The sequence below is a fragment of the Parus major genome, chromosome 4, assembly GCF_001522545.3.
Source record: "Parus major isolate Abel chromosome 4, Parus_major1.1, whole genome shotgun sequence".
Classification (NCBI taxonomy): domain Eukaryota; kingdom Metazoa; phylum Chordata; class Aves; order Passeriformes; family Paridae; genus Parus; species Parus major.
In genome coordinates, this window is record NC_031771.1 from 13,685,140 (window position 1) to 13,711,987 (window position 26,848).

At 43.1% G+C, this 26,848-nt stretch overlaps 2 protein-coding genes across 4 annotated transcripts in view; one reads left to right on the top strand and one right to left on the bottom strand.

The window, feature by feature from the left end:
* Positions 1-21,942, top strand: part of LIN54 (lin-54 DREAM MuvB core complex component) — a 40,060-nt gene extending 18,118 nt beyond the window's left edge. Inside the window, exons 3-14 of one of the 3 annotated variants that reach the window (XM_015625053.3) lie at positions 3,968-4,088; positions 6,777-6,922; positions 8,396-8,551; positions 10,746-10,962; positions 11,680-11,753; positions 11,907-12,104; positions 13,875-13,966; positions 15,159-15,230; positions 17,577-17,679; positions 17,863-18,000; positions 18,710-18,912; positions 19,233-21,942. In XM_015625053.3, coding sequence (XP_015480539.1) covers positions 3,968-4,088; positions 6,777-6,922; positions 8,396-8,551; positions 10,746-10,962; positions 11,680-11,753; positions 11,907-12,104; positions 13,875-13,966; positions 15,159-15,230; positions 17,577-17,679; positions 17,863-18,000; positions 18,710-18,912; positions 19,233-19,434 — 1,722 coding nt within the window. In that variant the 3' untranslated portion in view covers positions 19,435-21,942. The remainder of the gene's footprint in view (positions 1-3,967; positions 4,089-6,776; positions 6,923-8,395; positions 8,552-10,745; positions 10,963-11,679; positions 11,754-11,906; positions 12,105-13,874; positions 13,967-15,158; positions 15,231-17,576; positions 17,680-17,862; positions 18,001-18,709; positions 18,913-19,232) is intronic. The other 2 variants (XM_015625054.3, XM_015625055.3) reach the window with 2 other exon arrangements.
* Positions 21,829-26,842, bottom strand: THAP9 (THAP domain containing 9). Its single transcript, XM_015625056.1, has 4 exons — positions 26,612-26,842; positions 26,235-26,526; positions 25,823-25,973; positions 21,829-25,484 (listed from the first exon to the last, which is right to left on the bottom strand). The coding sequence occupies exons 3-4, from the start codon at positions 25,939-25,941 to the stop codon at positions 23,534-23,536; spliced, it is 2,070 nt and encodes a 689-aa protein (XP_015480542.1). The 5' UTR covers positions 25,942-25,973; positions 26,235-26,526; positions 26,612-26,842; the 3' UTR covers positions 21,829-23,533.
* Between the last annotated feature and the right edge of the window lie 6 nt (positions 26,843-26,848).

The window sequence follows — 26,848 nt, forward strand, 5'->3', positions numbered from 1 at the left end:
CACCCTGAACAAGCCTCTTAAACTTTCAGTGAGTGAAAAAGGAGGACATGAATGCCTCCCTGACTCCCCGTGGGTCTTGTGTTATTTATCTCTTGTGGCTTTGTGAATCAGGTATTTCAGATGGAGGGCAGCACAGACTTTGACTTAGTGCTGAGAAGTGAACTGGTATAGATGAGATTACGAAGTTCTTATCATAGGGGCTTTGGTTAACATTAGAGAAACTCAGTTGCCTTGACATCTAATCTTGTAATCTAATTATGATAGTTAAGTCTCAACACCTGAGGCATAATTGGTAGAGTTCAGCAAAATGTTTCAGGGAATTTGACTCCTTCTCTACTTACAGTTCTAGATGTATGAGACTAAAGTGTTAAGTGTGGCAGGGCCTTTGGCCTCATCTATATCCAGAGGTTAATTACTGTCCTTAGCAGCTTGTCCTGATTTAGTTGAAACTAGTGCCATGGATGTGTGGAAAAACAACCACTGGGCAGATACATCTGCTTTCAGCCTGTGGCTCCTGCCTGCCTGCAGCCTTAAAAGTGGTGGTGTGCCTGCTGCTCTACTACTTTAGTCCAGGTTCATTAAGCAGGAGTTTGATTTTGCACATGACTCTGAACCAGGTGTCCAGACACATCACCAGGGCTGCCATTAAGTCTGACTTGTGCTTGTTTTGTGTGGTAACTGGCTCTGGTTTTAACAGTGTCCATAGCATTGCTGCTACCATGGCAAGGCAGCTGCTAAGCCATCGTTGTGGCTTTATTTCATCGTTGAAAAGGGACCTTGTGCACTCCCTAACCTCAAACTCCCATTCCTAGCTCAGTTTCTTAATCTCTGAAGTTAAGATGTTCTTTTCTATTTCTAGAGTCCCTGATTTTTCATACTATGCCAAATACAAATTACATGGAGAGTGGGTACATGGACAGGCTCCCAAGAGCTCCTCTAGGGAGCAGATTTATAGTGTGTTAGCTCCTTTGTGATAGCTGACTATGTGGATATCCAGCAGTAAATGTGAGATATGAGTGTGCCTATTTCTGTATGAATAGAAAAGAGTATGAAAACAAAGCCCAGCCATTTGAACTTGCCAGTTCATCTTTAGTGGAGAGTGTTTAGGAAAATATAACTTGACCCTTGAAGTCAAGTTGCCTGCAGGTAAATCACTTCTGTAGGGGAAAGAAATTTGGTGTGCACTCCTAAATTCAATAACATTCCTATGGAAGAGCTTGTTGCTCCAGGGAATATATTTGTAGTCTAACTCAAAGTAACTTGCAGAGGGCATGCTTAGCTTACATAGGCAGGGCAATAATGTTAAGCTCCTTGTGATCAGTACAGTCGATGGCAGAGTGCTCCACAGAACTTGCCCATTCTGAAGTATCAAAGGAGCACCTTGATTATTTCCTCTGGCTTCTCCCATCTTTACTGAAATGGGCAGTGAATTTCCCAGTGGTACCAAGAAGCTTCTCTTTGGTGGCTGGGGTTATCCAGTGCCATAAACCTCAGAAAGGTTTGCTTGGCAGCAGGTAGGGGTGGGATTGCTGCTCCTCGTTTATAACCAACCACATTTGTCCTGCTGTTTCCTAAGCCCTGACTGGATTCACTTGTTTATTAGATCTCCCTCTTTGTAGTCAAACAGTTCACCTAAAAAGCAGGGGGGGATTTATTTGAGGAGGATAGTGCAAGTTGAGTATGAGGGAAGCAGGGCTATTTGTGTTGACCTGTTATTTTGGGATTTTTAATTTTTTTCTGAAATACTCAATGTTAATGGTCAGTAGTATTTTACACACATTTGTGTTAGTAATTTAAGCACATTCATTGACTGTTACTGGGGAACAACTGCCATTATCCAGAGCTGGCTATTCATGCTGAATGTTCATCATTCTCTGAGCCAGACTTTGCTCACATCAGAGAAAAAGCAATAGCAGTTGAGTTGCAATAATACCTTATGTTAAGGTAAGATTAATTTAAGCAAAACAGAAATCTCAAGTCAAGTAGATGAAGTGTGTAGAATTGATCAGAAATTAGAGCATGTCCAGGCTGGGAAAAAAAAATTACGGATTAAATGCCTGCTCATCTATCAGCTGTATATGTGCTAAGATAATTGAATCCTTGACATTTAAAAATGGCTTTGAGTTAAATTTGTGAACAGGGCTGTGAATGAAGCTTCCTTCATGAAACAACTTATGTTTCAAAGTTTTAGTTAATATATTCTATAATATAATGTATTTTAGTTAACATATTTGGAACATAACTTATGTTCCAAAAAGAACAGGTTTATTTCTCCTCTGTTTCATTTTAAAGCCTTGACAATTGTATATCACTTATAAAGCAGCTACTGTGCCTGAGGAGCAGTATATTTGCTCTGAGATGAGGCTTTCCTCTGAGGAGCACTTGTAGTGTGACTGTGGAGCAGCACATGGCTTCCTTTAAATGAAATACATTCTCTGGCAGTGCCTGGTGTCAGAGCTGCTCCTTGCTGGCTTCCCTGGCTGGGTGTAGCTCAGGCATAGAGAGGTGCCCTTGGCTTTGCACAGCAGCCTGGAGGGCTCCAGTGCCATAGCAGAGGGGAGCTCCAGCTTCCCTGGCTGTGCTGTGACTGCTGCTGGGAGCTGGGGCAGCCTCACCGGTGCTTTTTGTGGAGCAGCTGATGAATTTGTTATGTGCTGCTGAATACTTTGAATGTTTTTGCCTTATGTGGTTGTAAAAAAGGTGTTTTCAGGCAACAAATTCTATAGATAGGGTTTTGTGTAGGAAACCATAACTTCCAGCCTACTCAGTTGCTTCATTTGAGCATTTGTAACTTTCTCAGGCTGTCGAAAGTAGCTGTCAGCTCTGTATCTTTGCACATCAGGCAGATTTCTGATTTAGCTGCTCGAGTACTAAAGGTGGCTCTGTGCCCTTGAGAGGCAGCTCCCCACGTGGATGTTAATGTTGTGCCTCTCTGATATTGCTGGAGTTGATGGCTGATGCCCACAGGATGTGTCTGAGGCTGTGTGGTGGAGGAGGGGCAGGATGTGCCTGAATCTTTGTGTGAGGTGGGCAGGTGTAAGGGCTTCAGTAATGCCTTCCAGTGTGCTCACATAGACTCAGGCCACATCCATAGGCAGCCTCTGCAGTCATCAGGTTAAAAGTCTTTGGAAAAAGTTAGCCTCTAAATTGAACTGTTCATTTGCTGGGTGCCAGTGTATAAAAACTGTTGGAATAAATGCATCTGGTAGTTAACTGCTCAGTGTGGAAAAGGGGAAAAAGTCTTCTTTAAAACTTACAAGACTATATACTCCTGCTTACAAAGATTTCAGGCTGATCTGTCATTGAATTGCTGTACGTGTTCTTGGTCTATCTGTGTTTCAGGAGTCTGGGTTATAATATGAAAATAGATCCCCTTGTACCTGGAGGTAGCCAGCTGATTTGTTCTTGGCTAGTGAGTACTCAAAACTTTCAGGCACTGATGATCCATGTACTTTAGGGGAACTGTTGTAGAAGGCATTTTCCCCATTTGCAAAACAAGTGTGCTGCTATGTCAAAATGGTCAAGAGATGTTTCAGAGCAGTAGTGGTCTCATTTAAATCACATGGGGACAAGTTTTGTCCTGGTTGGCTGAAAAAGAAGTGACTTCATTTAAAGCTTCAAATACTGAGAGTTGTGCATTTAATTTTAACATTTTTATGTAGACCAACCATACGTGAGAAATAATTTCAGCATCTTGAAGATGGGATGTTGGCACAGAGAGCTATCCTCTGAAAAAGCTGAGAGGAATTTGGCTATTCTACTTTGGTAGCTGGCATTCTGAAGTGTCAAGGATAATCTCCTAGTTCTTTCCATAAGGAGAAAAGGAGGTGAAATTCAAGATACACAGTTATTCTTCTAATTATGTGTGCAAGTATTTCCCTTTTTATTTTTTAATGTACTTAACAATACAATAATTTAGATCCAAAATGCTCAAGTTACTTTAGATCTTTTTTCCTCCATCTTTTAGATTGCGAAGAAGACTCGAACCCCAACTTCTGGCCCGGTGATCACCAAGCTGATATTTGCAAAACCAGTCAATAGCAAAGCTGTTACAGGGCAGACCACTCAAGTGTCACCAGTCATTGCAGGTTGTACTACTTTGACTTGTTTTGCTTTACCATTTTTAAAAGCTTTTCAAAGAAATGGTAATTGTAGGAATTCTTCTGTCTCAACAATTTTACTATAGTTTCTGTCAAAGTACCTCAAACAATTGGAAAAAAAAAATCAGAAAACTCTTTGGGTAGAAGCAGACAAATGCAGTTGTTGGTACCTTTGTACTTAGCTTGTTTAGAGTAATCTTGGTAATTGCAGAGTTGCTTTTACTGCAAGGTAGTTTTACTTCATGGATTTTGGGGAGACAAAAAAAAATACCCCAAAGCCACAAAAAAGATTACTTGATGAACAGAAAGTATTTGTAGAAACATTATATAAATACACAGGGGGAAAGGGAGACACATGCTTTTGTATTACTTTAATCTGCTTATAGTTGGACTTAAATGTAATACATGCAAGTAACAGAAAAAAATGTTTGAACGAAGAAAGTGAATAAAGCTATATTGTTTTTGTTAAGTTGCTCACCTACTTTGAAATAACCATCGCAGAAGTGTCTGAGAAAGTAATTAAGGCAAATAACAAATGGTCTTTCTCTTTGGTAAACAATTCTATGTATCCTTATTAAAAAAAAAAAAAAAAGCCCAACTGAACACAGAACAACAGCAAAAACACCAACAAAATTAAAGAAAAAAACACAGTGTAATACCTTGATTTTAATGGCAGTGTATCTGTTGCTAAACATCTTGGGCATCTAATTTTTCTGAAAAAGACAAGTGTAGGAACCTGGAGTTGTCTTTAGAGCAGTGAAGGATGTCTTTAACTGTTTACAGATTGATCAGCCTAAGCAGGCCTAAAATCTTTTCCACATATTTAAACAATTTTTTAAGTCTTTACAGCACTGGGACTTGAGCTGGTGTTAAAAAAGATTCAACTGTCTCCCGTATTCAAAACAGTGATAGATGCCAGTGAATGGCCTATAGCTGGAACATAATCTTTTTCTTGACTTGTCAGGCTGCCTGCAGCCTGGCATGTTTTGGGTAAAAGAGGAATTCCCCATCCCACTCTCCAGTTTGTCTCCTTTCTTAAATTCCCTACCAAATATATAGACCTGTAAGAAGATTGCTATGCTTATAAATACCCGAGTTAAGTTTCTTGTGTGTTTAAAAAAACCAATCCAAACAAACAAAAATCCCAACCCAAAAACATTAGAAATTACTTGCAGTTTTTAAATCAGTACTTTGAAAAATCACCTGTGCCTAGCCTGTGAGAGAACCATCACTGGGAGGTAAAGTTGCTTCACTGATTGAGAGGGAAATCTTTAAATATTGGCTTTTCCCTCACTATTCCAAACAGCCAGCACAGCTTGCCAGCTTTGAGAGGCTGGTCTCACTTTAGGGAAGGTGTAACATTTGTGGTTTGTGTTTTGATTTTGTATGCATTTTTTCATGAATCTGATAAATATTTTTAATTGTATGGAAATCCCTGCAAGATGAGGTGGAAGTTTTAAACTTTTTTTGACAGACTTGTTAATATAAGCAACCAGATTCTGTTTAGGAAGCTGATGGTAAGGGGTACAGAGGAGATGCAGTGAGAAGGGGAAAGCTGTCACCAAGAGAGTAACTCAAAGGATTGAAACCTCTACATGGTGAAATTCCCCATAGACTGACATTCTTCAGGTTGCATGTGGCTTTAGCAGCTGCTGGCCACTATCTGTGCTGTTAGTTAGAATGCACAAAAGTGGTTACTTTAGAGCACATCGACTTCAGAGGAAATCAGCTTTCCATGAGGAGAGTGCTTTTTCTTGTTAGTTCCAGTTGACTGTAATTGTTATACCACTAGTTGATTTTGGATGGAAAAGTTATGCTGCTATTTGTTTGTTTCTTTCTTATTTTTATAAATGTAGTACAAGAGAATGGGTGACAGAAGCTATGACAGAAATGAGTGAACCAAAGTGAAGCAGAGGAAAGCTCAGTGTTCAAGCACTCTTTGGAAAGAAACATAGAAAGTATGGAAAAGAAAAATCTGTTTTCCATTCTGGGAGTTTGCAATATTCCTGAAACTGATGTCATGATTTGGAGCTGCTGTTTTTGTTGTTTAATCTTTTTTTGGCATTGTAAAAAGAGAGAGAATATATGACACACACATGAAAATATGGGTGGTAGCGTGACTTAAAACTGTTAGGCAGTGAAAGAGGCAACCATCAACAGAGAAAAGAAAATCCCAAAAGCCTCAGAGCTGATTGTAGACAGACCAAACACCTTTTTCTTGGTCACTGGAACACAGCTTGTTTTTGATGGCTGAGGCTTCAAAGGAAGGAGTCCCCCACAGATGCTCAGTTTCTCTGTACGTTGGCAGCAGCCCAGGGCTTTCCCAGGAAACTGCCAGCTGGGTGGGTGTTTGTGCGTGGTACAGGTGTATTGGAGGGCTCTGCTCCTCAGGACACTGTCCCAGCTTTTGAGAATTATCAGCCAAATGGCACAGAAAGCTCAATGTGCATTTTGGCTCTTTTTTTAAGCCGGAGAAAACTGTCTTTTTATTTCTAATAACAGCAATTATTTTCTTCTTCGTTGCTAAATCTAACTTGAATAATGCCAGTGTCCTTCCTGTCAGGTTGTACACTCTCAGAAGTAGGGATGAATTGCACAAATGGCAGGGAAAACTTGGCTTTAAAAGTTACTGTGACCAGGGATAACTGGAGCTGATGGTATCTTCATTGTTTATAGGTAGGGTTTTTTCACAGTCTGCTCCAGGGACACCACCAAAGACAATAACGATCTCTGAGAGCGGAGTCATTGGATCATCTTTGAGTACAACAACACAACAGACACCGAATAAAATAGCTATCTCACCACTCAAATCCCCCAATAAGGTAAGGACCTGTTCTGGCTGCAGCCTTCTATCCCTCCTGCACAGTGGTCTGAATGGAGCTCTCTGTATCTTTGCTACAAGCTCTTTATTATCTCTCCAGAGATAATAAACATATCTCCAGAGTCCATAAAAATATCTCCAGAGTCTCCATTTTGCATCACAATGCTCTGTGGTAATGCCCTAATTTAGATTTTTTCTCAGTTGGCTCCCTTACTATGGTTTTAAGTAGATATGCATTACTGCATAGTTTCCCATTCCTGCCATTTCTTGTCATTCCCTAACCATCGATTCTGAGAGCAGCTGTTCCCTCTTAGCCAAGCACTCAAACTATTTTTAATGCCTTCATAAAACGTCAACAGGCTGTTTAAGAGGAGACCTCAATAATATTAATAGGTCAGCACTTATTAACCATTGCCTGCTACTGCACAGGCAATTTAGTCTTCCCTGATCACTTCTGAAGTAAATGGAATTTGCAGTGGTCCTTGACAAACACAGAACAGGAGATTGGCACAGGTCAGGCTGACACTTGTGTTTTAGATTTGATAATTGTCTTGAGAAGAGGAATATTGCTGGAGAAAGGGAGATAGGGGACAAGCTGCACAGTGCAAGCAAACTAAATATCATGTATAAAAAGCAATGTAAGAATAAAGAATTATTTTAGTTTGGCTGTGCTTTAGTGATAAAATGTTATACAGATGGAGCAAAGGACTTGACAATTATTAGTAAGAGAAGCAACATAAAGAAGTTCATTTTTATTCTAAAGTTATTTCTTTTTAACTAGGAGTGAGTGTGAAAAGACTCTAGGGATTACATCTTGAATTTACTGAAGATAAGTAATTCTAAGTATCTGATTTTTCTTAAAACATAAGCAAGTTTAGAACAGAAAGTAGAAAACCAGCCTTGGAAGAGGGGTGTGGTTATCTAGTGTTCCAACACTGCACTCTGCAGAAATGTGGTCAGAAAACTGTATCTCTGTGGGAAACTGCAGTGTAGATTTGAAAGTACTCATTTTCTTATACTTTGAATCAGTAGTGTGAGGTGAGAATTGTCTTGTCTTTTGAGCAGCTTTTCTTTAAAATTCCTATTTATGATGAAATAGCCATTGTGTCAATTATAACCCTTTTCATTTAGAACATCTCTCTTGACAATGCTCAGGCTTCAATGGGATAATTTCCTTAAAAAAACCCCAACAAAACAAATGAAAAGACAACCCCTCACTCCCACCCAGGTGCTGTGCTAGGTTTCTGCAGAAGCCTTTTGGTGCTGGAAACCAGTGATGCCTTCAAGTTCCTAAGGGCTCTATTTGGTGTTGTTACAGCTGAACCTGTGTGAGTTGAGGTTAAATGCAGCGCCCTTATTCACAGAGAGAGCTCTGTTCTGGTGGAGAGCTGTACTGTCCTGAGGAGGGGATGTATGTGTACAGGGTCCTGTATTCTGCACAGAGGTTTAAACTGCTTTTTGTTTTGCCAAGCAGCTAACAGTGGTGTCAGTGGCCTCCCAGCCTCCCAACTCCCCCCAGAAGACGGTGGGCGTCCCACTGAATGTAGCGTTAGGACAGCAGATCCTCACAGTGCAGCAGTCAGCACCCTCCTCCCCTGGGAAGGCTATAGTCAACCACACAACCACCCAGGTACAGACTGACTTTCCTTTGTCTTCTGGTGTGTCTGTGTCATTGCTTGCTGGAGACTGGAGTGTTGGACCATGGGTTGGCAGTGGTCCATCGGACAGTGTTCTTGGGATTGCTTAGGAATTGGCTCAAGTATTGCCCCGAGGAGTGTGTACTTCTTCAGCTGAAGTGTGCAAACCATTGCAAGCCCATACAAGGGTATGCTGTTAGAAAGCAGCTTTCCAACCTGGAAGGCCCCACTTGATGCAAATCCTTGTTTCTGTGTACTGAATCTCCCAAGTCACACAAGGTGGAGTTCTTCGGGTGGTTCTCTTTCTTCTGCCAATGTTGCTATGCCACTGCCTAGGGCTGCTTTCCAGGTATTTCTGAGGTTTGCAGCAGTGGAGTTCATATTCCTTCTCTAGAGATCTGGTCTGCAGCCCACAGAACCAGAAATTATTTATTTCCTATATGTCATTTCTAGAAAAATGGGGTTTTCCATAATAGCTTTTATAAATAGTTTTGCATTAATTAGTCACAAGACAAAATTGACATTTGACAGTTTTTGCTGTTTTCCTCTTTTGTTATCTTAGGTAAATCTTTTTCTATCATAATATTTGTACTCTTGTTGTGGTAAACATGAAGGGATGTGTATGGGTGTAAATATATCCAGAGTATAGATATAGCTGGAAGTGGACACACACGTACAGCATGAGACCAGAGATTCAGACAGATTTTCCCAGTCTCTTATCTTACTGATACAGGAGATAATTGGAATGATGATATGAGAATATGAACACCATAGAGATTTGAACTTTTTTCCCCCAGGAAAACTGTCTTTGGGAATAGTTGTTAAAAGGTTAAGTCTCTCTAATTCAACCGCCCTAAGTGAGGAAACGGAGATGTCTGTGGGAGTTCCGATGCAAATCTATCTGACGCAACACAAGGGCCTCACCTGTCTTCACTGGACTCAAGAACATGCCTTTAGAAGAATTGTCCCTTGAATTTTAGTTTTCCCAGTTGTCCTTGGATAGCAGCTGCTCATTTGTGTGCTAGAGAGAACAGGTCTGGTCTCACTTTGATAATGTCTGTGATTGTGCTTGCACATAGTGCTTATTTAGATATTCTGGTTTGTTATGGTTTCAGCATCTTAAGAAAAATAAAAAAATCCCAAGAAAAATCTTTTAGAAGACCAGGGTTGTGTTTCTAGTAAAATGCATGCAAACTGAGATTTCATTTGTGTAGTTGCTGAAAGCTGGGCAGCTGAGAAAATGTTTCCATAAGAATTCACATCCTACTGTCAACCAAATGTAGTACTTAAACTTGATGTCAAGGACAATATGCTTAATAGCAGTAGTGAAAGATACTGAGAATAAAAAGCTGAGCTCTAAAAAATGGAAAAAGGAAGAAATCAAGGTTTGAGGTTAAGTAAGTCTGGGAAAAGAGGCTATTATCAAACTAGTTGACTTATGAAAGTGTATAAATGAAATAAAATTTTCTTGTTATTAGTTTGTAGTTTGAGAAAAGTTGGAAAGATGAACTTTTGCAAATTCCAGGTATACTGATACTTCAGCTGTAAGGTAGCACAGGTCTGCTGAGCTCCCTTTCTTTCAGCATTTTGCCTTTTTTCTTAATGAATTTGTTTTGCTTCTCCTCATTGTTCTTGCTTCTTTCATTTCTCAGCTTGTACTCTTTCTGATGTCCATCGGTTTATGGATTCTGTTCCCTTTTCCTCTTAAGGGTTGCACAGTGATTTCTGTGGTTTAATCACAAACTATCTTAACAGGACATACCTGTACACACGCAGCACGAACTGTTCTGCAAGTTCTTACTGTGTGCTTTTAATAGTAGGAATATTGCTGTTTGTTTGTTTGATTGTGGAAAAGAAACTAAGCCATGTTCTCTGTAGTTACCTTAAATAATTTTGGCAGATGTTGTATCTTGTGGACTGAGTCACCCTACTCATGTAAATACTAGTTTACTCTGTTGTTTGGTGTAGAGCACTGAAAATGGAACTGAGTTTACTCTTAGCTGTTGAGAGGCATTTATTCCCTTTACATCTGTTCTACTTTAGAAAGCAAAAGTGGGGTAACTGTCTTCCCTCTCAAGGGTACAAGTGGTATGCTAGAGTTGCTCACTAACAAATTGAGAAATAAACATGCTGATGTTCTTTCTGCCTTTGTACAAGTAACTCGTGCTGTCTGTGTTGGCTTAACAGGCTGTGAAATCAGCAGTGCAGACCATTACTGTAGGAGGAGTGGGTACATCTCAATATAAGACAATTATTCCCTTGGCAACTGCACCCAATGTTCAGCAGATTCAGGTCCCTGGAAGCAAGTTCCATTATGTCAGACTCGTTACTGCCACAACAGCCAGTAGTTCAACCCAATCTGCCAGTCAAAATCCCAGTACGAGTACTCAGCCTCTGCAACAGGGTAAGTGCTGGTGGTAACATATTGTCTGAAGCCTCTCTTGGGTTTATCTTTCGTGTTTGTTCTGTAACGATTAAAATGTGTACACAACAGACATGTGTGAAGACTGCCAGATGTACTTGGTTTGTGGTAAGACTTTTTTATGTTAATTCCATATTCTGCTGCTACCTCTGGTTTCTATGTGAAAATGCTCCTTTGTGTCAAATTGCTCTGTAGTTGGGCCTGAATCCTGGGAGCGTTTTAGGTTGCTTTTCCCTAGTTTACTAGATTTGTGGGTGATTCATGGCCTCTCTCATCTCCTCTATATGAAGAGCATGATGGTAGGACAGCCCACAAGCATATTGACAAAACTCTGTAACATGAAGATCCTTCCATGTAAATTGCTTTAGACGTGCCAGGTGTTTTTGCTGGTTTCTGTCCATGCTTTCCAGAGCAGTGATAGAATAAAAGATTTCAAAGGGAAAAGGGATGTAAGGGAAATCCAGTGTCCAGAGGAGGTCTGCACCCTGGCTGGTTTATTAAGCCATTGCTGTAAAATGTGTGCACACACTCCTGGGCCAAATACCTGTTTGTAAAGGTGTTGTCTGGACCCAAGCGTTGCATGCCATAAGTTACAGTGTTAAGTACCTTTGTGTTATGCATGTGTGAAAGTCTGAAGGGCTGAACTGTGGACTTGGAGTGACTAATACACATTCATATGATGTTGTTTCTTGACACCAGCGAAGCCCGTGGTGGTGAACGCAACCCCAGTGCGTATGTCAGTTCCCATAGTACCAGCACAGACTGTGAAACAGGTGAGTTAAGTTCAAGTCATGTAATATTCCTAACCTGTTTTGGCTGGACAGAAAAAATGTCTGCTTTCAACTCTGTGAAGAAATGTTCTGCTAATAAAAGTGTGTTCTGAATGACTGAAACACTGATTTAATAAAGAGCTCTTTTCTTTTCAGGTGGTGCCCAAGCCAATCAACTCAGCTTCTCAAATAGTCACTACTAGTCAGCCCCAACAAAGACTTATCATGCCAGCCACTCCACTGCCACAGATCCAGCCCAACCTCACCAACCTCCCGCCAGGCACTGTGCTGGCACCAGCCCCTGGCACAGGAAATGTTGGCTATGCAGTCCTTCCAGCTCAGTATGTCACACAGGTATGGCCTGTCCCAGAGATGGTTAGCAAATGCTGCTCTTATGGAACATTCTGCCTTTCTCTTAAAGGCTCCTGCACTGTTACTGTCATCTGACACTGAGGCAACAGTTTCTTTTAGGGACCCTTGGCAGAAAGACAATGGCACTTTAATTACAATCATAGTTACAGTTAAAGCTTTGTTTTCTCAAGAGGAGTTTTTATTAGCATAATAGCACAGCATTTCTATAAGCAGAATCAGTGTAGTACAGTTCTGAGTAGCGTAGTACAGAATTTATAATGCCAACTTATTTGAATCACCTAGATCTCAACTTGGAATTTCTAATCACCTAGACCCTCTGCATATTGGGTCAGATCTTGATATGCAGTTTGCTTCATCACTTTAACAATCATAACCTAGACTTGAAAATCATATGAAAGAGTACAAGTTACTTGGTCCTTGGAGGAAGCAGGTGTCAGTGAAGGTGACCTTGGCCACTGGCAGTCACAGGGCTCAGTGTCCAGCAGCAGTTCCAGTCCAGGTTCATCACTTAGGACTTGGAACAGCTTGATTTTATAACTGCTCTGTGTGCTGTTACACTTCCCTGTTCTGTGACGGTCACTACCACCTGGTTGTCTGAGTGCCTGAGTCCTCCATGGCCAGTAAGGAGCAGAGTAATTGCCCTGGTGCCCAGGAGTCCTGAAACCTGTAGTAAGGGGAAGAAGAAATCCTATTGGTTTGTTTGCTTGGTTCACAGGACCTTCAGGGCCTGATGATGAGGAGAAAGGGAGCATATATGTGACCTGCTTGGTCACAGAGTATGGCTGTCTTTGTTATAAAGTGGTGTTAGTTAATGCTAAGCACATTGCCAGGGGTCAGAAGCAGGTGGTAGCAGTCACTCCAGCTGAGGCCTTGGGATTGGATTTTTGCTCTTTGCCAAGATCTGACCAATGTTCGGGATGAAAAGGGGAATGAATTAAATGTTCTGCTGAAGTCTGAAGTTTGTAGAAACAAAGGCTCTGGTAGCCCTTGGCCTTACTGGTACCAGACTGGTTTCTGGTTGCATTTCGGTTTTGTCACAGTTGCAGTTTGGCCCTGAAGATTGTTACTGTGTCCTTCCAGTGTAGTTCTGCAAATTTTACTTTAAAACTAGCCTCTGTTGGACCTGTCCTCTGAGGTTTGTGTTCCAGTCACAACCTATCCCTGTTTGCCTGGCCCCAGTAGGTCTACGTTTTGCTATGTGCCAATATGTCCCCAGAACCTGTTCCAGCAGGAGCAAAAAGCTGCTTGTAGGTAATGCTAAAGAAGGTAGCCCAGAGCAGTGTTGTTTGGCAGGTTCTGATGAGATTTTTTTTTTTTTAATATAAAGAATAAATGGTGGGTTCAGGTGTGCAGAGGAGTTGGAATGCAAACCATTTTGCTTAATTTCATAGTAAGTGGCTTGTATATAAAGGAAGCTACAAATTTGTGCAGGAAGTGATTCTGCTCTATTAAGGGGGAAATGAACATGTTTTTAGGAGCAGGAACTGTTTGTGGTCTGAACATTTCTGTGTGTTATCCCTGTCATCTGTATGGGTCTAGACACTGTAATAAACAACAAAAAATATAATCTAAAATAATATTTTTATGCTGAGTATAGAGGCAGGAAGTTGCCACCTGGTCCAAGTTCTATAAGTGTTCTTAGAAGCAAGTTCATTTTATAGCAATATCTGGAAAGCTAATTTAAAGATCAGCCACACATCCTCTTGTGTATGATTTCTTTCATGTCAGGCATTAACCTTTTTGTTTTGTTAGCTACAACAGTCATCCTATGTATCTATAGCGAGCAACACTGGCTTCACAGGGACATCCAGTGTCCAGTCCCAGGCACGGCTGCCATTTAACGGGTAAGAGTTTAGATTAAAAAATCCCAAAACCTGTAAAATAGGCTGCTTGAATAAACATGAGGTCTTGGAATATGGTTTGGGGAATTATCCAAGACACTCAAGTGTGCTGTGGTGTGGTTATTACCTCTGACTGAAGGATATGAATCTCTCTGACATTTGAGCCAGTCTCTTGATCAAAGCTGTGTTTTCCTTTCTGTTTTTTGAACTCATGTAGCAGGAAGTTGACCTGAAAGCTCCCTGTTGCTCATTTTTTGTTTGCAGCAGCACCGGTGAGCTACAGGCCTCAACTGTTTCTCAACATTGCTGCAAAGAGGTTCTGGACAACATATAAGCTAGATACTTAACACATGCAGAAATTCAGCCAAACAGCAAAATGGATCCTGATAGGAGGCTTTGGGTTTTTTCAGCCTTGGCATTTTTCTTTAAGGATGAAAACAACAGCTAGCATATATTATTTTCTCTTTGCCAATACAGCAGGCTTAGCTGTTCTGCAAAGTCCTTTTGTGTTACTGTTTGCTGGAAATTGTGAACATGAAGGTGCTTTTTGTTGCTGCAACCTCAACTGATGCAAACTAATCCCAAATCCAGATGCAGTTATTCAAATGAACGGGTTTGATTTAATCTCCCTCGTATTACGTGCAGAAATTGCTGGATAGGGACGGAACAAATCTCATCAGAAGCGATTACTGTCACAAAATCCAAGTTTTAGGAGCAGTTAAAGACTGTGTCTGCTATAAAATTTATCTGAAAACTGAATACCATGATTTGGCTTGCTTTCCAATTATTCCCGAGGGAGTATTTTTTGTTTTCTGGGATTTTTTTAATTCCAAGCAGAACAAAAGAAAAGGCACAATCATGTTGTGTGAATTCTGATTGGATCTGGTCCCACTGCACTTGAAGGGATTCTGGGGAAGGTTTCCCTGACTCCAGTTTTTTAGTTATGCTTCTTCTAGCTTTAAAGCCTAATTTCTACTTCAGGCAAGCATCCAAATTGGCAGCAAATAATCCATCTCTTTCTAGGTCGGAAAGGCACTATTTATAATAGTTACTTAAACACAGTCAGCCAAAAACCTAATGCAAGGGGAATATAAAGATTTTTTTCAAAGTTTTTATTATGAGCTGTTTACGTGAATTTGAAATAAGAAGAAACTGATAAAACTGTGCGTATATAAATGCCTTTTTCCCCCTACAGAATAATTTCTTCTGAGTCTGCAAACCGCCCCAGGAAGCCTTGCAATTGTACTAAGTCTCTGTGTTTGAAATTGTAAGTACAGATTGGTACAGTTTTTGTCTTTTAAGCCTTATTTTTGGCAACACAAACATGCACCAAGTATCAGAATATAATGGTTTTAAGTATATCAGAAATTTTACATCTAGATGCTGATTTAAGGTGGATATTGGTGGAGATGTTGCAGAGCCTGTGTAATTTTGCAACTCCTGTGAGCTATATGGACCATAACATTTAAAAATATCTAATTTTGCATCATGTAACATATTTCATGGTGAAGCCAGTTCCACTCAGGAGCTCTGGATGCCTTGTTGGTACCATGAGTGAAATGTTATCTCATGGTATCATTCATGGACATTTCCTATACTTTGGTGAAGTGCATCAGTACTACCATGCTGAATCAAATACTTCAGAAAAATCAGGCTGTGTATCTTTTGTTAAAGGATTGAATAGACAAGTGGTTCTTCACTGATAGGTCTGCCTCTTGCTTATCCGTGAGATATTTTGATGTTCCATGCCATGTATTAATCAGAATTTGACACAAAAGCATTTGGAGCTGAGAGTTTCTTCAGCTTGAGGCACAGTCAGCTTACTGATATGTTTGGGACAGGAGTGGGAGGAGATACTGAAATTAATCTGTGGTTCCCTGAATCCTAGACAATGAAGAGGAAATCAGGGGTGTGGTACTTGAGGGGGAAGTGATGCAATGGCATCTGAACCCAAGTTAAGAAGTGTGTTTAAACTCCTAAGTATGGGTGTCTTTCTGTGTAGTGCACCCCACCTCTGTATGGGGAGGTGTGCCCTGTGTTTCCTAGTCTCAGACTTGTCTGTTGCATAGCAGGAAGATGTGTAACTGTTTTTCAGATATCTTACATACATGACTGACCTCACAGTGCCCAATGTATGTTAGATGTGTAGGGGTTTAGGTTTTGGTGTCTGAATGTGTCCTAGAAATTCTGGGAGAGTAATGGCATCACTGGGAATACTTCGCACCTTCAGAATGCTGTTAGGAAACAAACTGTTCTTGTAAATCACTGATGTTATGTGTTCTGGGCACTGGTACAGAGCACATGGTTAATGCACTCTGGCACAGATGCTTTCTCACTAGTAAAACCTTTTTTCTGTCTGAAGGGGAACTTATTTTTGCCCAAATGCCCATGGAAGGCAGGCACATAGCCTGTTCTGCTTAGAAGTCAACTCAGTTATTTGCTCACTTACGTTCTGCCCTGATGTTGGCACTGTTTTGTTGGGTTTTTTTTGAAACCAGAACAATGCTACCACTGAATTTTAAAAAAGAAAGCAGAGCTATTACAGGTTGTAAAAGCTTTTGATTTAGTTTGTTCCTGGGACAATTCAAGATGCTAAATATCTCCAAAATCCAGTTCAACCTGATGAAGGGTTGCAGTGGGCTCCAGGGCAACCCTAATCTAGTTTATGTATTGCTAGGCTGGGAAAGCCACAGAAAGCCAGTTTAACAATGGATTTAGGCTCCAAAAAATGATCATACACCCCCAGCAGGATTTGAAAAGCAAGTGAAGAGGTTTAGCAGCTTTTAGCTATTAGGTGGAGGTGGTCCTGGAAGCCTTGAAACAAGTCAGAGTTTGTTGTGGCCTAAAGCTATGTCTGAGCTGGGGATGAATGTGGTGTTTCCTTGTATCAGATCTGTGAGTCTGTGGATTGGTGAGATGCTGTTCTTGATGGGAGGCACCAGAGGTACATAAGAGGCATGGCAATGTGATTGGCTTTACCTGTCCATGTTTTGCTGCTTTTTGTTCATGTATTTGTCCTTCTTTAAAGTCAACTTTATCCTCATTCTGAACTTTCCCCTGGTTACCAGTGCTTCAAAGCCCAAGATGTACCAATTGTTACTACATTTCTATTCTTCCATCCCAACTTAAGGGCAAAATTAACAAAAAAAAAAAATAAAAGGTTCTTGCTGGATTAGTTTGCCTGTTAACTGTCACTCCAATTGTTTGCCTTTTGTTTCAGCTGTGTGAGGACACCTGAGGGCTGACTTGAACTGTCTGGGTCAGAGCTGGCTGTGAGGTGGCTGCAGCAGACTGGCCCTCAATATGTGGGTGACCCAAGAGTCGCCCTCAGAAAACGTTTCATTAGCTTCTCTTACTGCTTGGGGGACCTGTGCTATGTGATGAGCTCAGGTGGACACCCTTGAACTCCATCTGTGTCTTTAGACAGCAGCTAGACCTGCACCAGAGGATTTTGGTTCTGTGGTGAGGCTGGTACTGCTTGTACGTGTGGAGTTGAGCATTATCCATATTGGTCCTGGAGTAGGAACTTCTGCTACTGCAGTGTGTGAGTCAGTACTCACACACCAATGTGATGGTCAACATTTACAAATGCCTTCTGCATCTTCTGTTTCAGGTATTGTGACTGTTTTGCAAATGGTGAATTCTGCAATAACTGCAACTGTACAAATTGTTATAACAACCTGGACCATGAGAACGATAGGCAAAAAGCAATAAAGGTGAGGGGCCTCTTCCCTTGCCCCCTGGGATCTAAGTCATTTAGCTTCTTTTTTCTGAAGCTCCGGAGTGGGAGTATAATGCTCTGATCCCCTCCCACATGTGCAAGGCTTAAGTTCTTTTATTGCACCTCTAAATTCTGCTCCCTGCATGCAATGACTGACCCTTTGGGTCTGCATTGACAGGCCTGCCTCGACAGAAACCCTGAAGCCTTCAAGCCCAAAATAGGGAAAGGAAAGGAAGGAGAATCAGATCGGAGGCACAGCAAAGGGTGTAACTGTAAGCGCTCGGGATGCCTCAAAAACTACTGCGAGTGTTACGAGGTACGAAGCATTATCTCATTTGAAAATTAGTATCTTTTTCCCTTTAGTGTAGTGACTTCTCTCATTTGCTTTGTCTCTTTGTTGTATGGCTATAATGTTTTCTCTTCTGTTTGCTTCTATTCCTATAATGTTACCTCTTCTCCTAGAAGCTTGGACATAGAAAGCCATGTATGTGCATGGAAAAGTTGGTTGCTGCTGTTCTGTTATTTTAATTTTAAACAATTTAGCAACTTTGAACTTAGGCTTGGATTTGTTTTTTGCTGAATAGCACCATTTCCTAAAGAAATCTACTGCACCAAATCCCTAGGACGAGTTGAAGCAGAATCCCACAGATGCCGTGGGATAGAATGTGTCTGTGGAATTCAAAAGCAAAAGTTGTTGTTACTTCATCTGCTAACTGATCAGTCTGTGGATGTAGAGACAGTGTAGACTGACATTTCTCAAAACTCAGCTGTGTAAATTCCACTGGAGACTGATGAAGAAAGGGATGAGTGGGAAACCACTTACTTATATTCTATGCTCTATGATTCTATGATTTGATTCAAGTATACATTCTGGGAAGACAAGAGTTTAGAGAAAGGACTGCTACTTGGGAGTCTGATTAAAATAGGATTAAAGAGAGTAAAATAGGATCTCCTTTTTGTTGTGGCTTCTCATAAGGAGAGTCAAACTTGCAACAGGTTTCTTATGTTTTGTTTGTTTCTTTCAGGCAAAAATCATGTGTTCTTCCATATGCAAATGCATTGGCTGTAAAAATTTTGAAGAAAGCCCGGAGCGAAAGACATTGATGCATTTAGCAGATGCTGCAGAGGTCAGGGTCCAGCAGCAGACTGCTGCGAAGACCAAGTTATCTTCCCAGATCTCAGACTTGCTGACAAGGCCAACACCAGCACTCAGCAGTGGTGGTGGGAAGTAAGTTAATGCTGCACCCTCTTTGAGTTGTTTCTAACACAGCTTTTTGATGTGACAGGCATGTCCCTGTCATCTCTGAGCCTTGTCTGTGTAAGGCTCAGAGGTAGAGGTGGGAGCAGTCAGGTGAATGGGACATTTTGTTCCTGTAACAGTAGGGGTTCATTTGGCTGTTACTGAGGCTTCTTCACTATCTGAAGGCTCTGGGAAACAACGGGACAGATGAAATCTCATCAGTCCTTGGACTAAAAAGTTAGTCCAGCCCTGGAGTTAGGTGCCTTGTGTGGTTTTACAGACACTAAGTGGCTGTTTCTTTGTTTCAGGCTGCCCTTTACGTTTGTCACCAAGGAGGTGGCCGATGCAACCTGCGAATGCCTCCTGGCACAGGCAGAGCAGGCGGAGAAGACGGGCAAGTCCAAAGCTGCAGCAGAGCGCATGATCCTGGAGGAGTTTGGTCGCTGTCTGATGAGGGTTATCAGCTCTGCAGGGAAGTCCAAAGGTGACCCTTGTGCCATGAACTGCTGACTCATGCACATGAGCCACAATGAAGCGGACTGAACAGAACACTTAAGGCACAGGGACACTTTGGTTTAGCATAAAGGATTTAATAATATTTGTTAATTTGGTGCTTGTTGTAAATTGACCCATGTAAGATTGAAACAAGAAATTCTTTTATAACAAGATGTAGAGCTTTTTAAATCTTAGCTAAATCCTCTTCTACGTAAGACAATGCCTAAAGGTCAGTTCTTCCCAATGTACAGCTTTTACCCTGGGTTTCTTAAAAATTAGATGTGTTTTCCCCTTTCCCCAGAATAATTGTCTGAAGGGCATATATAAATTATTATAATATATATTATTTACAGTGTATGGATTTGCATCACTGTGCATACAGAAAAACACAGGTGATGTCAACAGCTAGGTCATGCTTTTGCTGACAGGCCTGTAATATGGAGCGTGTCCAAGATAATTCTGAAAGGAAATATGTAGAAATAGGCATCTAAGTGGAAGCTAGTACTTGTATTTAGGACCTGACACAGCATGTCCCTTTAGTGCATGGAGCACTGTGAGATACATAGGCAATAATACAGAGGGGTTGCTTGCAGATTTAGCACTGAGAAAGTCATGGAGAATGTTTCTAGAGCAGGGCCCAAGGAGTATAGAGGTGAATGGCATTATGGGGAATTTTTGATAGGAATGGGGCAGAGTGCTCAGGTGTTTCTTAAGCTGGATCTTGAAGGCTAAGACTTGAAAGTGAGGAAAAGCAGCCACACCACAATGCTGAACTGTCTGCCCAGTGTAGTGTTACCTAAGTGTGTAGCAGATTGATGCTGATGTTTAGGTGAAGCTTGGTTTTTCAGAGGTCTGCAGCAGCCTAATCCCTCACTGGAGGTAGGGCTGTGCAGTCTGTTGTGTTTTCTAGGATCGAGCTGTAACCCTGGAAAAGTGTTTAGGCCTGAGAAGCTGAAGTCATGGGAGATGTACAATCTGCACCTGAATTGACTTGCAAATGTAGGTAGGGATCATGTTCAGCCTGGCTGTGGGTATTCAGGATGCTGCTTCTCTCCATGTTGGCAATTTATTTGGCGTAAGGGCTCTTTTAGTGTCGTTTAGAATAATTGTGAGAGCTGTGATCAGAGGAAGTACTAGCACAGAATCAGGATTGCTACAAAAACAGACACAGATCCTTTTACACTAAATGGGGGGGCAATCAGCTATAGCTGAGTATAGACTAAGACAGGGGATTTTTTTCAGTATTTGTTACAGGCAATCTCAGATCACATTTTTGATAGTGGAACACATTTGCCGAATTAACCTGGTAGTTTACTTACCTATCATGAATATCCATTAATCATGTTTAATCACAGGCGTTTTTATTACCTGTCTCACTGCAGCCTGAACTAGCTATGTTTTTTCCAAAAGGGATTTTGTATTCCTTCTATAAGACTGTAAATACAGAGAAATGCAGCAGAGCTCTTTCTCCATGTTTCCTAGCAGGGCCAGCTGGGGAGAGGTAGGGGCTAGGCACACCAGCAGCAGAGATATGTGCCTGTGTGTGTGTGTGTCAAGGCAATAGGGTGGGAGGATGCTTCACTCCCAGCCCTGTGCACTGAGCAGAAGGCCCTTGACCCTTCTCTGGTGCCTCCTTGAAATGCCTGGGAGGCAGCCAGCAGCAGTGGTGGGCTCACAGACCAGGTGTGACCTGCCAGTCACTGTCGGAAGGGCTCTGTCTGCTAAGGACATCTCCCTGAGCATAAATAGCAATGTTTGTGCAAATCTCTGAAAAGGGAATCCACCTCTCGTGTAAGTAAATGCCATGTTTTTTCATGATTAGGACTTGGATTTACTAAAAAATCAGTACAGTAACTTTACCTGTAGATAGTACGGATATTCCGTTCCCTTCTAGTGACCTAATATAGTCCAGTAAGATTTGTATAAATGTAAATTAGTGTAAGTGAATAAAGTAATACCTACTTACGTTATTTTTCAAACAGATTGCAATATGCCTTTTGTTTAGACTTCAATCTGTGTTTATTTTGTATATATTCAGTGTCTTACTCTAAATTGCACCTTTTGTGATGTGTATTTATATACAGTGTGCAAAAGCACTTGTGAAATTTAGATTACAGTTGTAATTATGTATGATGGCATTGCTGGAGAATATTTTGCTTGTAAAGATTTGAAGGTGCAATCAAATGCTCTTAGTTCTTCTATTTTGTTTTGAACAAGCTTTCTCAAATATTAAGCTTGGATTCCTCTCTCCCTTCTCCCTGGTGTAGAGTGTATTAATTGGTTTATGTACTTCCTTAGCCATTTGCATCAAACTGCTGGACAAGATTAACAGTCAGGTTCATCCAGTTACGTAAAAATAATTGGGAACGGGGCAAGGGTTCATTTTATAGTTCTGTTTACATCCAAAAGTAGAAAATTAAATTTATATTTACAAGACCTATTCAAAGAATACACTTTTCTATATTGTACAAATAAAACAGTCAGATAAATCACAAAAAATAAACATTTATACTATTCTGTAAATACGATTTTTTTTGCATTCCTTTTCTTCAGCACTGACAAATATACACAGAAGGTTTGCCACTGAAATATCAAAATAAATTGTTAACACCAGGTCCACTTCTGATGGAAGTACTGACTTGGATTTTCAGTGAGACCAAATGCTACCAGTGATAAGTAAATATTCCTTGGCTATTGGTGTGCTGTCATGCACAGCAGTCCATGGCACAGTTTGTAACTACTCATCTTAGAGCAGGACGTGGAGGTAATACAAGTGTTCCAACATTACAGGATTGCAACCAATCTGTCACTGGGATTTCAACAGCATTTTGCCAGTTTTTCCAAAAATCACATATAGAGGGGAGGGAATAGATTCCTGCAGTCTCGTGTAGCTGGAATGGCTCTGTAACAGTGATGGCTTCAACATGTTTTGCATAGATATTTGGATTGGGGAAAAAGAAGCCCAGAGGATTTAGTTTGTTCCTCCCAGCAGTGATTCTATGAATTTCTGTGGTGCTGCTGCTCTCAGAGGAGCTTGTGTGCAGAACTAAGGGAAGGAGGAGAAATCCAAACCAACCAGGGACAGTTTTGTCAAGTGGCTGGTAGGCAAAATGGTACCTTTAATATTATTACTGCCCTAGGATGTAGCAGATCACCATTTTTGGGCATCATGAATCTTGAAAGTGACTGTACAGCAGGTTTTGTGGGAATTAGTTGCCTTTCATCTCTATGCATGCAACTCCTGTTCTGCATGGCAAAGGGAAACCCCTTAGCAGCAGTTCCACCTTTGCTATTCCAGGCAAAGCACTGGAGGCAGCTTCCTTGTCCTGAAAATGAATTAACTGAAGAAGCCTGTCCTACTTGATGGCATCAGAGCTATGGTTCAAGTCATCAGTGGGAACATTGAAAGGTGGGTGCCATGTGCGCTGGGCTGCAGGACACAGGCCAGCCCTGGGAGGTTGGGGCTGTGAAATAGGAACTCAAATGCTTTGCCCTGCTGCAGCACACCCATGTATTCCTGCCCCTGGAGAGTACTGGTGCTCCTAGATGCCACTGGACACAACGATCTGATCACAGGCTCAGCACTGATCCAGATGATCTAGACTTGACCAGCATCTTTAGCTGTTTGATGAGACATGTTGGAAAGGTGACATGTTCTTTTCACATCTTTATTTTCCTACTTAAGTAGAAGCTCTGCAAGATTTCTCGCTCCCAGCTTCTATAAAGCACAACTTTTTGGTGAAATCAAAGTGCCAGTGCATGTGATTCCCCTGCAACCCCATCACCTATCAGTTTCCTTCTGCCAAGAGCACTCACAGTGCTAAAGCCACCCAGCACTTCCAGGGACACTGCAGAGTCTCCTACCACTGCCCCAGGCACCTTGAGCAACCCTTGCTCATCCTGAGCTGCCACGCAAGTTTCATGAAATACATGGCTGCTTTGCTGGATTGCTAGAAGGAACAGGGGATGGGATAAAGTTCCTTCCTTAGTTAAGCTCTGGTTAGGGGACTTGCAGTGGACCAAAACATCACTACTTATCAAGGCTAGTTTTGCCAGCATTGTTTCCTCATGTGTTGCCTAGATGTCAGCAAGGAACAGCCATCCTTGGAACCACTCAGTTAGACCATGTGTGGGTTTGGCTTGACTGACAGCTACCCAGTGGTGATGGAAACAAATGCTTTCCCTTCAGTCTCTTCAATTTGTGCCTTTTGCAAGGGTATTTCAAATTCAGGTGTTGGGCAGGGTTTGTTCTTATGTTTAAGTAACACCGTGTTATTTCCTTTACTAAGATTGTGTAGTGGTTGTTGATGCTCAGCTCCCCCTCAAATAAATGGTTTGTGAGGGTGGGAAAGAGGGGGCTTTCTCCCAGAAGCTCCTGGAGGACTTTCTGTTCCAGAGACAAGTGCCACAGCTTGGTATTTTTGTTGGCACCTCCTACTTTGACATATTGGTTTAGGACTTGTTCTGAAATGCTTGTTATGTGGTGCACACAGGCCGAGGGCAGACTCACATCACCTAACTTTTTTATGTAGAGCACTGACCTGCATCTTAGCCTGCTCTCATCTGCCTCAAACAGAGAGGCAAGACAAGCCTCACATTGCAAGTCCAAGGCCAACTGCTCAGCCACACAGCCAGCAGTGCAGGTGAGGCTCTGTGCGTACAGCGACAGATCTGTCAGCGCGTTGCTCAGGGCAGAGCTGGGCAGAAGCAGGCCTGCACTGTAGGGGTACTCTGGGGTCAGAGTCCTCCCAGGAGCTGGGTGATACTGAGCACGAATGCTGCCCAGAGTCAAAGCTCTCCTCTGAGACAGGGATACCTCCCAGGGGCTGGAACTGCCACTGCTGTGTGGTGAGACAGGTGCCAGGCTGCAGCTGGCCAGCAGCTTGTGGTAAGCAGCCTGGAACACAGCACAGGTAGGGCTGCCACTGTTGCCACAGGCTTCCTGGAGGGCCCTGAGAAACTGCTCCAGCAGGTCCAGGCTAAAGGCATGTGTATGGAGGTGGTGGGAAGGAGTCCCTTCTGGACATGTGTAGTTGGAGGAAAGCCACTTGAGGCTTTCAGCACTGAGCAAGAAGCTCAGAAATCCCAGTTTGCGTTTGCTCTTAATAACATATCTCCCCACAGCATCTGTTAAGTTGACAAAGCAGCTCTTGGCCTCATCGAAGAGGTTGCTTATTTTGGTGTAATTTCCACCTAACAAAGACTCCTTTCCATAGGGACTTCTTCCATAAAATACATCGCACAGAGAGCTCATCAGGCGCACAAACTTGACAGTCCCACTGCAGTTCTGAAACGAGGCCAGGCCCAGCTTCTGGAGGTGCTCCAGTGCCTCAGCAACACCCTCGCTGAACAGCAGGGTAGCAAGGTTGACCTTCAGGTGGTAACTCCCTTTACTCCCAGCCCTGCCCGACTCAGGACTGCACAGCTCCAACACCCTCTGCTCCCGCAAAGCTGCCAGCTCCACCACCTGCTGCCACCACACGGTGTCACCGAGCCACTCTACCTTCTGGAAGCACTGCAGAGCATTCCTTATCAGCAGGAGGGCATGACAAACATCAAAGAAGTATGCGATGCTGTGAGCAGAACCGGGTGGATGCTGGAAAGTGCACTGAATCCTTTTGGGATCTATCCTGATCCCCAAAGCTCTGGCAGTCTCAGCACCGCAAGCGGAGGCACCCGATGTCACAGCCAGGGCCACGATCCCAATGTTGTTCAGCTTATTGATGGCCTGACGAAGGAGCTGAGCCAGGAAGTGGCCAGATGTGCTGTTCACCAAGAAATAGCCAAGGGGAGCTGTCCAAGGGCTTGAGATGCCAACTGCCATGAGAATTATCGCTTCTGATGCCAGTGGTACTTCGTCAGCATCAAGGATGCCTGCTCCCAAGTCAACAAAGCCTGTCAGCCTCTTGGTCTGTGGGTCCCACTCCTGCTGCTTCTGCAGGGACACGTCCTGTACCAGCACGGCGCAATAGCGGTAGGCCTGATCTCCTCTCTCCACCTTTTCCTGAAGCCGGATAAAAATGTCACTGCTGAAGCCTGCAGCAGTCTCGTTATTAGACAGCCAGCTGGAAAAAATAAAAAAAAAACCAAAAAAACAAGGATGTGAGTAAGAGACGTGATTCTGGAAAAGCTGAAGCAACAGGCAGCGCTTTTTACCATTCAGGACATGGTCAGCCATGCCCAGAGCTGCAGAGCAGGCTGAGGCATGCAAGGCAAAGAAGGCAGCCCTGCAATCCTTCACGCCTAGTCTGAGTTTCTCTTCTCCTGCCCTAGTGGTGGGAAGCCAAGGAAAGTACTGACCATGCAGGGAAGTAACAAAGCAGTTTCAGGAAGATCTGTTACACCTATTTCTACATGAATACCTGGAAATACATTCTGAATGAATGAATAAATAAAAACTTGCTTTGTCAGGCTGTAAGGATGAGGGAGGGGAAGAATCTTCCGTAGGTAATCATAGGCCTTAATATGGTAGAGATGGAGAAGACAAGCAAATTGCCTCATTTCCGAAGAGTAGTCTGCCATCTGCCTCCAGCTGTGCAACTCTCGAGGCAAATCTGCTCAAGAAATCACAAAAGGTCAACTTTAGTGAAACAAATAAATGGCTGGAAACAGAGGGATGCACGACACAAATGCACTGCAAGAATACAAGGCAACAGCGTGGCCTCTGGAACAACTCAGTCCTGAAGTCTGGCGCAAAGTGTAGGGCTCAGCAATGATACCACTGTGCCTCACCTCTTCCTTGGCACGGGTTAAGCAAAGACATGAAACCGGAGCGAGAGAGCGCACTCTGCCTCAGCAAGCGTCCCCGGCAGTACCTGAAAACTGCGCCTGCAGCAAACTCACGATTTCCTCAGAGAGCTGCCGCTTCTCCGCCAGCTCCCTGAGGATGCTCGGCACGGTCCTGCGCCGGTGCGCGGGGCCGCATCTCCCGGCGCCCGGCGGCTGCTGCTGCTGCTGCTGCCGCGGGGCGTCCGGCGGCGGCCGCGGCTCGGCCGCCCGCTGTCCCTGCAGGCTGTAGTTGTGGTCCCCGGCGGGCGGGCTGGGCAGCGCCTGCTTCAGCGCTCGGCCGGGGGTCCTGCTCCGCCTGCGGCCGGCGCCCGGCGGCTCCTGGCGGGGGAAGGAAAGGGGAGGTCACGGCACACGGCGGCACCCCCGGAGGGGAGCGGGGGGCGCGCCCGGTACCCGCCCGCACCGAGGGGAGGAAGCGGGAGGGCACGGCCCCCCGCCGCAGCTTCCGCCGCAGCCCGTAGCGCTCGAAGTCCCCTTCGGCGAAGTGTCGGGAGCAGAGAATGGCGCCGGGGCCGGGCCTCCACGCCCGGCGGCTCCGCGGGTCCACGCGGTTTACGGCGCGGATCCACTCGCGGCGCTGCGCGGCGTCCACCGGGAACCTGCGGCAGAGGGAGGCGGCGGGATGAAGGCAGGGATGGCG

Excerpts from the sequence above, each read along its gene's own strand:
- THAP9 (XM_015625056.1), bottom strand. The coding sequence starts at position 25,941 with ATGGCAGACTACTCTTCGGAAATGAGGCAATTTGCTTGTCTTCTCCAT. Across the intron at positions 25,485-25,822 it reads CATCCTTACAGCCTGACAAA|CTGGCTGTCTAATAACGAGA; the intron begins GCAAGTTTTTAT and ends TATTTTTTCCAG.